The following is an 11,951-nucleotide window of genomic DNA, read 5'->3' as shown; positions in this document are numbered from 1 at the left end:
GCTTGGTCTACATAGTGAGTTCCAGGACAGCTGGGGCTACGGGGAGACCCTCTCTCAAAAAGACCAAAAAAAAAAAAACTGATTTATATTTTTATTTATGTGTATGTGTGTGTATCTGTGAGTGTATACCGCATGTATGAAGAGGGCATCACATCCCCTGGAACTGGACTTATAGGTGATTGTGAACTGCCTGACATGGGTGTGGGAACTGAACTCAGTTCCTTTGTAAGAGAAGCAAATGCTCTTAATCACTGAACCATCTCTCCAGCCCCTTTAATTTTTTTTTGATTTATTTATTTTTATTTTGTGTGTATGAGTGTTTTGCCTGCATGTGTGCAAGTGCACCCATGTCATACGGTGCCCACAGAGTACAGAAGAGGGTGTCAGATCCCCTGGAGCTGGAGTTACAGACAGTTGTTAGCTACCATGTGGGTGCTGGGTCCTTTGCAGGAGCAGCCAGTGCTCTTAACCGCTGAGCCATCTCTCCAGCCTCTTTAAAAAATATTTTAAATAATTGTATGTATGATACAGTGTTATGGTGTGGAATTTTTTACTTGAAGCATATGCTGGTGTTCACAAAGTTTCAGATTCTGACCAGGTGTGGTGGCTCACACCTGTTATCCCAGCCAGTGGGAGGCAGAGGCAGGAGGACCAGAAGTTCAGACTTAGCTGTGTAGTGAGTTTGAGACCGGCCTGGGCTGCATGAGACCTGCCTTCTTAGAAAAGGATTCTTATAGAACAGTTTTAGGATCTGGAGCTGTGGAACTTTTTTTACTGCTATGACCAAATACTGAACAAGCAGCTTCTTGAGGGAGGATGGGTTTATTTTGGCTCACTGAGGGGTGCAGTCCATACAGAGGAGATCGTGGTGGTGGGAGTGCTCTGCTGTGGCCGGGGAGCCTGCTGTCCATTCACATCTGGGTGGATCAGGAAGCAGAGCCCAGGGAATGCCAGTGCTTAGTGTCCTTCCCCTCTTTTGTTTAGTTGGGCCCAGCTCACAGGCTGGTGCCACCACTTAGAGGAGGGGCTCATCTTTCTCCAGGTAGACTTCTCTGGAGCGCACAGACTTCTTTCTTCTCATAAACATGATCGTAGTGTTTCTCCAAGGTGAGTCCAAGTCCAGTCTGGTTGATGGTGAAGACTAACTCCATGCTCAGCCTGTGTGGCTGTGATGAATGTCTTGAGCACTCAAACCATTATTTTCTCCAGCCAGGATGTGAAGTTGACATTGGGGGCATGGACTCGGTCCATGTCAGCCACTAACCACCTTCCAGCTAAAACAGCATAGACTATCTAGGACCAAAGGCCAGTGGTCATGAGTGCCAGAGCTAGATTCTGTAACCCGCCATCCGTTGGCAACGCCTCTCTTTTCAATATTTCTGCATGTATTTCTTCTGAGTGTTCTGTATGAATGGGTTTGTAGAATGTTGCTTTGATGGCTCTGTACTTAGTGTGGTTCTGGAAAAGTAGCTGACATTACCAGTGGCCCTGTCTCTTGTCCTCACCCCTGTGAGAGGTCTCTGTGAGTGATAGGGGTCCTTCAGGGCTCCCCGTCCTGATGGCCTCTCCCTACAGGCCCAGCAGGAGACACAGAAGGCAGCACTGAGGTTTGAGCGGGCCGTGAGCATGCACAGCGCTGCCCGGGAGATGGTCTTTGTGGCCGAGCAGGGTGTCATGGCTGACAAAAACCGACTGGACCCAACATGGCAGGAGATGCTCAACCATGCCACCTGTAAGGTGAGTGGCACAGCCAGCAGGCACCGGCCTCTGCGTCCTTTGCCGCCCTCCACCTCACGTCTTTCCTTCCTCTCCCTCAGCTTTGGTCTGTTGCAGGCAGAACCATTTGCTCTGATTTAGAATGGCCGCCTTTGCTGTTTCCTCTCATGGGGACTAACCCAGGCAGCTCCTTCCCCAGGCTCTGGATTCAGTACTCAAACATGGTTAGGTTTAACTTTGTAACTTTTTGCTTCTGTTTTCAGAAAGTTTTCCCCTTACTAGTTCTGCACGTGGCCAGTGTACGTTGGTGTGGGGTATAATTTGTGTACCATTTTCAAGCTCCTGAAAGACTGGGGGGTGAGAGGATCCTGGCAGGGCTCAGCCTGCTTCCTTCAGCTGTACAGGGCACAGAGCTGCTCCCTGGTGGCGACTGTCTGTCTCTTGTCTTGTGCACAGAGCAGACATGTTCTACAACTGTGCAGCTCATGAGATGAGAGCGCTTCGGAGGGTCATCGGAGTTGGGGCAACTGTAGGGACGGCCGCCCCTTGGAGGCCGCCTGGGCTCAGGCATCTGCCGAAAGCAGACTCCTGGTGCTCCTGGGAGACGAGGTGGCTGAGGCCCTCACCTGCCCCTGGTCACGCTGCTCTGGGCTGCGCACAGGTAGGGAGGGTGTGCAAACCAGGAGGATGCAGCTGTGGCTCCTCACTCAGTCTGCTAGCCCCAATCCCCGGCCCCCGCACTGAGGGCCCCCCAGGACTCAGGTACCTGCACAGTACCGTGTGCGTGAGGTGCTTGTCCACACTGTGAAGGGCTGAGATGGCTGCAGCACCCTTCCCTTGGCGTCCACAAAACGTAGTGGCAGGTGACGACGGACATGACAGTGGGAAGCTGTGGTCACAGGCGTGTGCTCAAGGTGTCTCTTGAGGCTCCTGAGCCCCTGTCCCACACATCTGCTCTGCAGGGGATGGGAGTGAGGGCACAGGGACGCTGAAGAGGTCCCATTCACGTTCCCCAAGGACAGTACACAGTTGGCATTATGGGCCGTGTTCCAAGCGAGGCATGTGCTCCAGTTCAGTGACCTGTGTCTTCTTCCCTGGGGCCAGGTGAACGAAGCAGAGGAAGAGCGGCTTCGAGGGGAACGCGAGCATCAGCGTGTGACTCGGCTGTGCCAGCAGGCTGAGGCCCGAGTCCAGGCCCTACAGAAGACCCTCCGGCGAGCCATTGGCAAGAGCCGCCCCTACTTTGAGCTCAAGGCCCAGTTCAGTCAAATCTTGGAGGTAGCTGAGTGGGAGTAGAGGAAGAATGAACAGATGGGGGAGAATGGAGAGTTGTGGAGAATGGACAGATGTGGGAATGGACAGATGTGGGAATGGACGGATGTGGGAATGGACGGATGTGGGAATGGACGGATGTGGGAATGGACGGATGGGGGAATGGACGGATGGGGGAATGGACGGATAGGGGAGTGGATGGATAGGGGAAAGTGTGCTGCTTTGGTCCATGCTGGGGGGTGATTTTTTGAAGAGCGGCTTCGAGGGGAACGCGAGCATCAGCGTGTGACTCGGCTGTGCCAGCAGGCTGAGGCCCGAGTCCAGGCCCTACAGAAGACCCTCCGGCGAGCCATTGGCAAGAGCCGCCCCTACTTTGAGCTCAAGGCCCAGTTCAGTCAAATCTTGGAGGTAGCTGAGTGGGAGTAGAGGAAGAATGAACAGATGGGGGAGAATGGAGAGTTGTGGAGAATGGACAGATGTGGGAATGGACAGATGTGGGAATGGACGGATGGGGGAGTGGACGGATGGGGGAGTGGACGGATGTGGGAGTGGACGGATGGGGGAGTGGACGGATGGGGGAGTGGACGGATGTGGGAGTGGACGGATGTGGGAGTGGACGGATGGGGGAGTGGACGGATGGGGGAATGGACGGATGGGGGAATGGACGGATGGGGGAGTGGATGGATAGGGGAAAGTGTGCTGCTTTGGTCCATGCTGGGGGATGATGTCAAAGCCTCTGTCAGATTGGTCTGTACTAGTGGGCGCTCAGAATGACCCAGCAGTGATGAGGGTGTGCTGGCAGACACAGATCAAGAAGCCAGAGTCGATGGGAAAAAGTGGAACCTTGGGATGGAGAAGCCAGATGAAGCAGAAGAGGAAGAGTGGATGTGAGGAGCTGTGAGGAGTGCTTGGGGCTCAGGAGCAGTGGAATTGTGGGAGTGACCTTCAGAGCAGGCAGTGGTGCTGGGGAGGTTATTGCATTTGGTGGTGCTGAGTGGCATCAGGAGACACCCCATAGGTCACACGTTTCCCCTGCAGGAACACAAGGCCAAGGTGACGGAATTGGAGCAGCAGGTGGCACAGGCCAAGACCCGCTACTCAGTCGCCCTGCGCAACCTGGAACAGATCAGCGAGCAGATCCATGCCCGGCGCCGTGGCCTACTGCCCCATCCCCTGGGGCCTCGGCGCTCCTCCCCAGTGGGGGCTGAAGCTGGGCCTGATGGCATCGAGGATGGGGACAGCGGGATCGAAGGGGCAGAGGGCGGTGGCCTGGAGGAGGGCAGCAGCCTCGGGCCTGGCCTGGGGCCAGATACAGACACGCTGAGCCTGCTGAGCCTGCGCACTGTGGCCTCTGATCTGCAGAAATGCGACTCGGTGGAGCACCTGCGTGACCTCTCAGACCATGCCAGTCTAGACGGCCAAGAGCTTGGACCCCAGAGTCGGGGACGCCGGGGAAGTGATGGCGGGGGCCGAGGGGGTCGGCACCAGCGCAGTGTCAGCCTGTAGCTCTGTGGCCAGCATGCTGGCTGGACTTTGCATGGGCGGTCAGGGCCCTACAGGCCTCTTCTCTTTCTGAGTCCTGTCTGCTCCCAGATCCTGGTCTGCAGCTGTCTCTGGGAGAGGGCAGCTGCTGTCAGTCCTGTCTCCCTGGCTCTCCCTCCGGTCTCTTATCCCTCGTCCCTCATCCCTTGAGGGGTAGCTTGCCTCACCTGCCGGAAGGCTTGCCCTGCCCTGTCTGCACTCATGGCTGGTGTTGCCGTCTCTCTCATGCTCTCGGCTCCCTCTCTTACCCACTTTTCTGTTCTTCTGGCTTTTTCCCTCAGGGTCTTGAGGACACAGGAAGCTCCTGTGCGAAAATGAGCGTCTAGCCTGGGTGGCTGAGCACCTAGCCCAGGTGGCTGGACAGCCCCCACTTGTCGACCCCTGGCCCTGTCCACTTCAGAAGGCAGCTCCCTAGGGCTCTATGATTACTGTTGAGTCCTGGTGGCTCTGTACCCTTGTCCTGTCCCAGCCTGCCAGTGAGCAGTGTGTAAGATGTCCCATGTGCTCTGGAAGATCCTCTGTGCCCCTCGTGACCAGAGCTGCTGTGTTGTCTGTGTCCTAACACAGTGTCAGGGAGGGGAGCCCAATCCTGTTACCAACCCAGGGAACAGGGCCAGCTCTAAATGGCCCCTGTGTGTGATATGTCCCCAGCTGGGCTGAGCCCTTAACATCAAGGTGCTAGTGAGTTCTTGACAGGGTCTGTGCTGGAGGATAGTGATGAGATGCTGAGGGCTGGGACCATCCCTGCCATCCCTGCTGTTCCTCAGGAGTAGCGCTGGGTTTAGTTTTTCTTGGTAGACTTGAATGAAAGCGTGGCACCCTCCTACAGGGCGGCGTTAGGGAATCTGGTGCTCAACTGCCCTCCCTTGCACTTCCCACACCAAATAGTCCCTATTCCTTGAACCTTTGGGGAGTGTCCAAGCAAAGACCCCCCCCTGCCCCCTTGAGGGAGGAGCCGGTCAGCGAGGAGTCCCAGCCTCAGGGAGCAGCTCCAGGTGCTGGTAGTGTTTCTGGGGTGTGCGAAGGAAGCCTTGGAAGACCTTCCTGCTCAACCCAGGAGGATGGAGAGTTCTATCTGGGCCAGGAGTGCACTCCATGTTCACATGGGGTCTCCTGATCTGTGGACTGGAGGATGGTCATGATGAGAACCTGTGGGGTTTGAGGTGGCCACACATGGACAGGAGACGTGGAGGACATGAGTGTTCGAGTGCATGTGCTGGTGTGTGTGGGTAAGGGTCAGGTCTGGTTCTATTTAAATAAAATGGTATATGTAGCAGTAATGCTTGCTGTCTCTGTTGAAAGAAAAGGGTAGGATGACATGGGGACCCCAGACAGTGTGGTCATGGAGAGGACTGAGGACCAGGTGGGTCCCACTGACTGAGCAGAAGGCAAGAAGTGCCAGCCTTTGTGTGTCACCCCAAGCCAAGTGTGGACAAAGGCTGGGGAGCCAGCACCCAGGAGCTGTGCTGTGCCAGGTGCCAGGGAAGAGCTTGGTGCAGAGGGCCAGCAGGGCCTGCTGCAGCTGAGATGAGAGGGCAGCATCCTGGGTATCTGCACTTGACCATGAAGGAGGACAGGGTCGAGGTAGGACCTTGATCACTGTGTTCCACCCAACCTTGACTTTCACGTAGACGATGGCGTTTTTCCTGTGATGTTGGGCCATCATTGTGTTATCTATTGTGTATCTGAGGTTAAAATTGAGGCAGATGAGGGTAGCTTTAAGTTGGAACATGTCTGGGTTTAGGTGGGAAGGCTTTGAGTGTGTTTAGACATATAGGTGGGGAATGCCTGTGGAACAGCTGGTAAATCTGATCTGTGAGGAACCTCAAAGGTAAATACTGGACTGGGGATGAGGCTTAGTGGTAGAATGCCTGCCACTCCCCAGCACTGCACAAGCCAGGTGTGGTGCACAGTTGTAATCCCGGCACTTGGGAGACAGAGATAGGAGGATTGGAAGTTCAGGGTAATCTTTGGCTACATAGCGAGTTTGAGTCTGCCTCAGAAACAAAGGTCAGGAGGTCTTGGTGCTGCTACAGCTGGGGTGTTGTCCCAGTTTGCTTTCTGATGCTCTGATAGACACCGTGGCTGAAACCAACTTGGGGAGAAAAGGGTTTATTTGGCTCACAAGAGTCCATCACTGAGAAGCCAGGGCAGGAGCCTAGAGGCAGGCACTGAAGCTGAGGCACGGAGGAGCACTGCTGACTGGCTTGCTCAGCCGCCTTACATGTCCCAGGCTCACCTGCCTGTGGATGGCACACCGACAGGGGGCTGGGCCCTCAGCCCTCCCACCTCACCTGGCAGTCACAGTGCCAACAGGTCAGTCTGATGGAAGCGGTTCTTCAGTCGAGGTTCCCTCTTCCAGGCGTGTCAAGTTGACACTCAGGCTTGGCCATCACAGGTGTAAAGCTGTGATGCAGGGTAAAGGTGGTGGGTCAGCCAAGGAGAGGAGGACAAAGATCTAGGAGCAGGAGGGCCTCAGAGGCCAAGGAGGGCAGGGTGAATGAAGCCAAGAACTGGGAAGGCACCAGCAGCAGGGCTTGGTGGCACAGGCCTTTAATCCCAACACTCGGGAGGCAGATGCAGGTGGATCTCTGTGAGTTCAAGGCCAGCCTGGTCTACATAGTGAGTTCCAGGCCAGCTGTGGCTACAGGGAGACCCTGTGTCAAGCAAAGGCACAAACAGACCAGGAATCCTGGTGACACTGGCTTGGAGAATGGAGAAGGGCCCCAAGGAGCCAGTGCATACTGAGTGGTCACCGTGCCCTTTCGTAGGCACTGTCCAGGCCTGTGAGGCCGTCTTTCCTGTTCTGGCAGGTAGGTGCCTAAGTATCTCCTTCATTACTAGAAAAGTTGCTGTGAGTGTGTGGCTCAACTCTGGTGAATAGACTAAAACCTTAGTTGTTTCTATCAAAGGTGCAGAATAGGGTGTTTTGCTAAACAGTGAAATAGTTACTATAAGCTTAGAGTTACCCTCTCTCTTGAGGTAAAACTCCTAAAATCCCCGTCAGCAAATCTAATTATGTAATATAATTGTAGTTCTCAGGAATGCACTTTCCGAGGTGACACCAGCCAGTCCCTGTCAGGCAGGACCCGAAAGGCTCCTGACGCAGGGGAACCCAGAGAAGGACTGGACTGTGTCGCCTACCAGACAAGGCAGAATGTGGAGACACCGGAGAGGCAGAGAAAATGGCATTTCCTCCAAGTAGAAAACAGCATACCCTACGGAGATGCTCTCCCTCCCCTGCTATGAATAGCGGTCTGTGCTCACCCAGGGTGTCTCCAATCAGGCACATGCACCTGCACAGTTTCCGTTCTGTCATGCCACCTGCCACCTTCCTCGAATGATGCAATTTGTCACAACTCCTGTTGACTATAGCAGGTTCAATTGCTAATGTCAAAGGCTTGTCGCATCCTGCGCGTGACAAGCTTTATATGAGGGTTGCATTTCCCTCATCTTGATGTGCTTTTGACAAGCTTAGCAACCTTAATTTACACTGAGGGGTGGTGGGCCTCTTGGTCTGTCACAGACATATACTGGGCAGTGGGCAGCAGCTGTCTCAAATCGGAGACTGCTTTGTACTCTGAGCATGGGGTGTTTGTCCTACCAGCCTGCGTGTCCTCATCCACACTGCAGAAGGGCCTGGGAAGCTGACCTTGAGAGGTGAGTGGATGTGTCCACAGACTAACCCTCCCCCAGCTCCCCTTGGACTCACTTGTGTGAGAACAGGGGCAGGTCTGGAGGGGCAGGTTTGCCCCCTTGAGATTCTTGGTAGCATTGATCACCCCGGGTACCTCCTCCCCGTCCTGTGGTAGTGGCAGGCAGTGAGCTGCACTGACCTCAGGCTGATGTCCTTCGAGGAATGGAGGCTGTGGCCTGGAAAGTTGAGCGCTTCTTCAAACACTGTTACTAGAAAGCTGGTGGAGGGGGGGTCCAAGAGAGGACACCATTCAGATGGCAAGGGCTAGGTTACTTTAAATGCTTATAGAACAAAGAAAACAGTAATGGATAAGGGGTAAAAGGTGATTTGCTTTCTGGTGCTCAAGAGGACAGTTTCCCAGCACTGGAGTTCCGTCATAAGCCGTTACAATTATCTATGGGCCATCAAGCAGCCGGGCTTTGATCCCTGGGGCATCTGTGATTGGAGTCAGGGATCAGGGTCAAGTTCCTACTGGGGCCAGTCCTTAGCTGCCTACCTTCCCTTTGTCTTCTGCTCTGTCCCCCCTGGTGTGGCTTTCCCTCTCCATAGCCTCCCATGCCCCTCTCCTCTTCTGAAGCTTCAGTCTGCACCCCACTGCTGGGGCTCTAGAAGGAAGGGATGCAGACTTACTGGCCTGTCAGTGGATGTGTTTGGTTTAAAAAACATGCTAGTGGAGGCTGCACTATCTATGCCCAGCAGATGCCTGGCATCTGATAATTTGTAAAGGTGGTTTTGTTTGGTCAGGGATGTTCCAGTGTGAGGACACCGGTAGAGACAGATAACACCATAGACCTGCACTGTGACTGGGCTTCCGGGAGGTTGATGTGCACAGGAAGTACAACACTGCCAGGACAAGTGACTACACCCTCCAGGGGACAGATGTTGGGAAGGGCAGGGCCTTTGGGAGATGTTTGTTACTGTTTGTTGCTGTGATAAAACATGATCAAAAGGGACTTAGGAAGAGTTTGTTTGGCTTATGGTTCCAGAGGGAGAGCCCGTAATGTCAGGGGAGGGAGGCAGGGCAGCAGGTGGCCAGAACAAGAAACAGATCACACCTTCAACCACAAACACCAAGCAGAGTGAACTACACAGGGACGAGGCTATAAATGCAAAGCCCCCAGGGCATACTTCCTCCTCCAAACAGCACCACCAGCTGGGGACCAAGGGTTCAAATACTTGAGCCTGTGGGAGACACTGCTCATTCAAACCACCACTGGAGGGCACTGCTGTCTGAACTCTGAGTTAGCCCATTGGCTTCAGACTTGAGAATTGACTCCAGAAGAGTCCCCCTTCCATGCCTAGGGTCCTCGGACACCTCAGTGAAGCCTGTCACGAGCTTCTCTGGCTTGGGCCTAGTTCTTAACACTTTGGTGATCTTAGGGTCTGAGACATGGCACATTTCTCCAAGCGTTTGTTCCCTGACTTCTGCTTGTGCTGCTCTCAGTGCAAACTTGTCTGTTCTCTTCTCAGCCCACCAAACTAATCTGCTCCCCCTCTTCCTCCTCCTCCTCCTCCTCTTTCTCCTCTTCCCCTTCCCCTTCCTCCTCCTCTTCCTCCTCTTCCCCTTCTTCTTCCTCCTCCTCTTCCTCCTCCTCTTCCTCCTCCTCTTTCTCTTCTTCCTCCTCCCCCTCTTCCTCCTCCTCCTCTTTCTCCTCTTCCCCTTCTTCCTCCTCCTCTTCCCCTTCTTCCTCCTCCTCTTCCTCCTCCTCCTCCTCCTCTTCTTTCCTGTTCTCTCCTTTCAACAGGGTCTCACTATGTATCCAGGTTGATCTCCAATTTGTGATTCTCCTACTTCAGTCTCCTGAGTGCTGGGATACTGGGTGACTTATGTTGAATTTTTTTTTTTTTTGGGTCTTTTTGAGACAGGGTCTCCCTGTAGCCCCAGTTGTCCTGGAACTCATTATGTAGACCAGGCTGGCCTTGAACTCACAGAGATCCACCTGCCTCTGCCTCCCCGAGCACTGGGATTAAAGGTGTGTGCCTCCATGCCTGGCTCAACAAGTGGATTTTTAACCAATGGCCTTTCTGGATCTCTAGTTCTCTTTCAATTTGAACAAACTCCCATCACTCCCAGGCTCCCAGGCCTCCTCTGCCTTGCTGAAGAACTAACTAGGCATGTGCCTTCTGCATATACAGTGGTGGAATCAGGACAGTTGCATTTGAAAGGGGGCAGGTGTAGCCTAGGGCTGACTTGGGTGTTCTAGGACCTGTGGCCACCCTCATTCTAGATGCTCAGTGAACGTCTGTCCATGTGCTCATGCACTGAAAACATGTTTTATGCATAAAGGGTTGTCCTTGCCTTGGCTCAGCTGTGATGGTCTGTGCACACATGAACAAGCCACTCAGCACCTTGGGCCTCTACAGTCCAGTATGTAGGGAGAGTGGCTGGACTTCAAGCCTCTTGTGTTATCTAAGGTACTAAAGTTATACAGGTGGCAGTGAAGGCTAGGCCTCACGACGTAAGGAGGTGAGTGTGGTTACTGAGAGGACAGAGGGTCAGATTGTGAAGGCTGAGCAAGACCAGGCCTGGTGAGGGTCTAGCCTGGTGAAGGTCTGCATGCAATGTCTGTCAGGGGTTGAGGTTCTTCCTCCCCAGGGCAGGCAGGTGGTGCTCACCACCCACTGTGACAGAAGCCAGTACAGGAGGGGGGAAGGAGCGGCCTGATGAATTCCTTCCCACAAGGAAAGAAGACCATTGTAGACCTAGCATGGAGTGGAGATGTTTGGGGTCTGAAAAATTCCCTGAATTGACCACTTGGACACTGAGACTCAGGAGAACTTAACTGCTTTATTGAAATCAACCGGCTGGGGACGCAGGCAGGCTCGGGAGCTACACTGTGACCCAGAGCTTAACTGTGACCCAGGGCTTTTAAGCACAAAAACTGCAGAGCAGGGGATTTCTATAGAAACCATAAACAGAAGAACCAGGAAAGGGTTTGAACAGTCTAGGGGATTTCCAGAGTCAGGCAGAGGGCAGCTCTTTCTCAGAGGACAGGGAGGGGGTCTGAGGGGCACTCTCCTTCATTCCCCCCTTTTGTTTTAGAAATTTTCTTGAATCAAACCATAGGGTTCATATGTGTCGTCTAGGGGATTGTAATAGGCCCTCATAACCATCAGTTGTACAGCGGAGACCCTTTGTTTAACAAACTTGACTAGAGCATTAAAGATACAGGGTCCAAAGGTTAACAATGATGTAAGGATTAAGAGAGGACTAGCCAGAGCAGTGATAAGGGTGGTAAGCCAAGGCAACCAAGAGAATAGGGACTCAAACCAGTTTTGGGAACTTTTTCTGAGTTTTTCTCATTCTAAAAGACTCTTTTTGATTTGGGCCAGGGTGTCTTTAATCGTACCTGAGTGGTTGGCATAAAAACTACATGTTTCTCCCAGAGCCATGCAGAGTCCACCTTCCTTGAGAAAAAGCAAATCGAGGCCCCTTCTGTTTTGTAAGACTACTTCAGCTAGTGAGTCTACCTGTTGTTCTAAGTAGGAGGCAGTAGCATGTAATCTCCTAATATCTTTATCAACCTGTTTACTCAAGATTCTCAAGTTTCAATTACTGGTGACCCAGGATGCTGTTCCTATGGCAGCAGACCCTGCTGTCCCTGTTCCCACAAGGAGAGGAACTAAAATGGAGGATGCCGCATCTCTTCGAGGCCGAGAGAGACCCATATAATGTCTTCCAGCATCCCCTCCATAGTAATAAACCTGGGGCAGGACATGTACC

At 53.4% G+C, this 11,951-nt stretch overlaps 1 protein-coding gene across 2 annotated transcripts in view; it reads left to right on the top strand.

Moving 5' to 3' along the window:
• The window catches only part of Sh3bp5l (SH3 binding domain protein 5 like), a 16,657-nt gene extending 10,851 nt beyond the window's left edge, over positions 1-5,806 (top strand). For both annotated transcript variants that reach the window (XM_008844537.3, XM_008844528.3), the window contains exons 5-7: positions 1,576-1,737; positions 2,821-2,994; positions 4,027-5,806. In XM_008844537.3, coding sequence (XP_008842759.1) covers positions 1,576-1,737; positions 2,821-2,994; positions 4,027-4,494 — 804 coding nt within the window. In that variant the 3' untranslated portion in view covers positions 4,495-5,806. The remainder of the gene's footprint in view (positions 1-1,575; positions 1,738-2,820; positions 2,995-4,026) is intronic.
• Positions 5,807-11,951: the final 6,145 nt, after the last annotated feature.

Source organism: Nannospalax galili, unplaced genomic scaffold, assembly GCF_000622305.1.
Source record: "Nannospalax galili isolate Female #2095 unplaced genomic scaffold, S.galili_v1.0 scaffold1012, whole genome shotgun sequence".
In the NCBI taxonomy this organism is placed as follows: Eukaryota; Metazoa; Chordata; class Mammalia; order Rodentia; family Spalacidae; genus Nannospalax; species Nannospalax galili.
The sequence above is the reverse complement of the archived record's forward strand: the minus strand, read 5'-3'. Positions and strand labels throughout refer to the sequence as shown.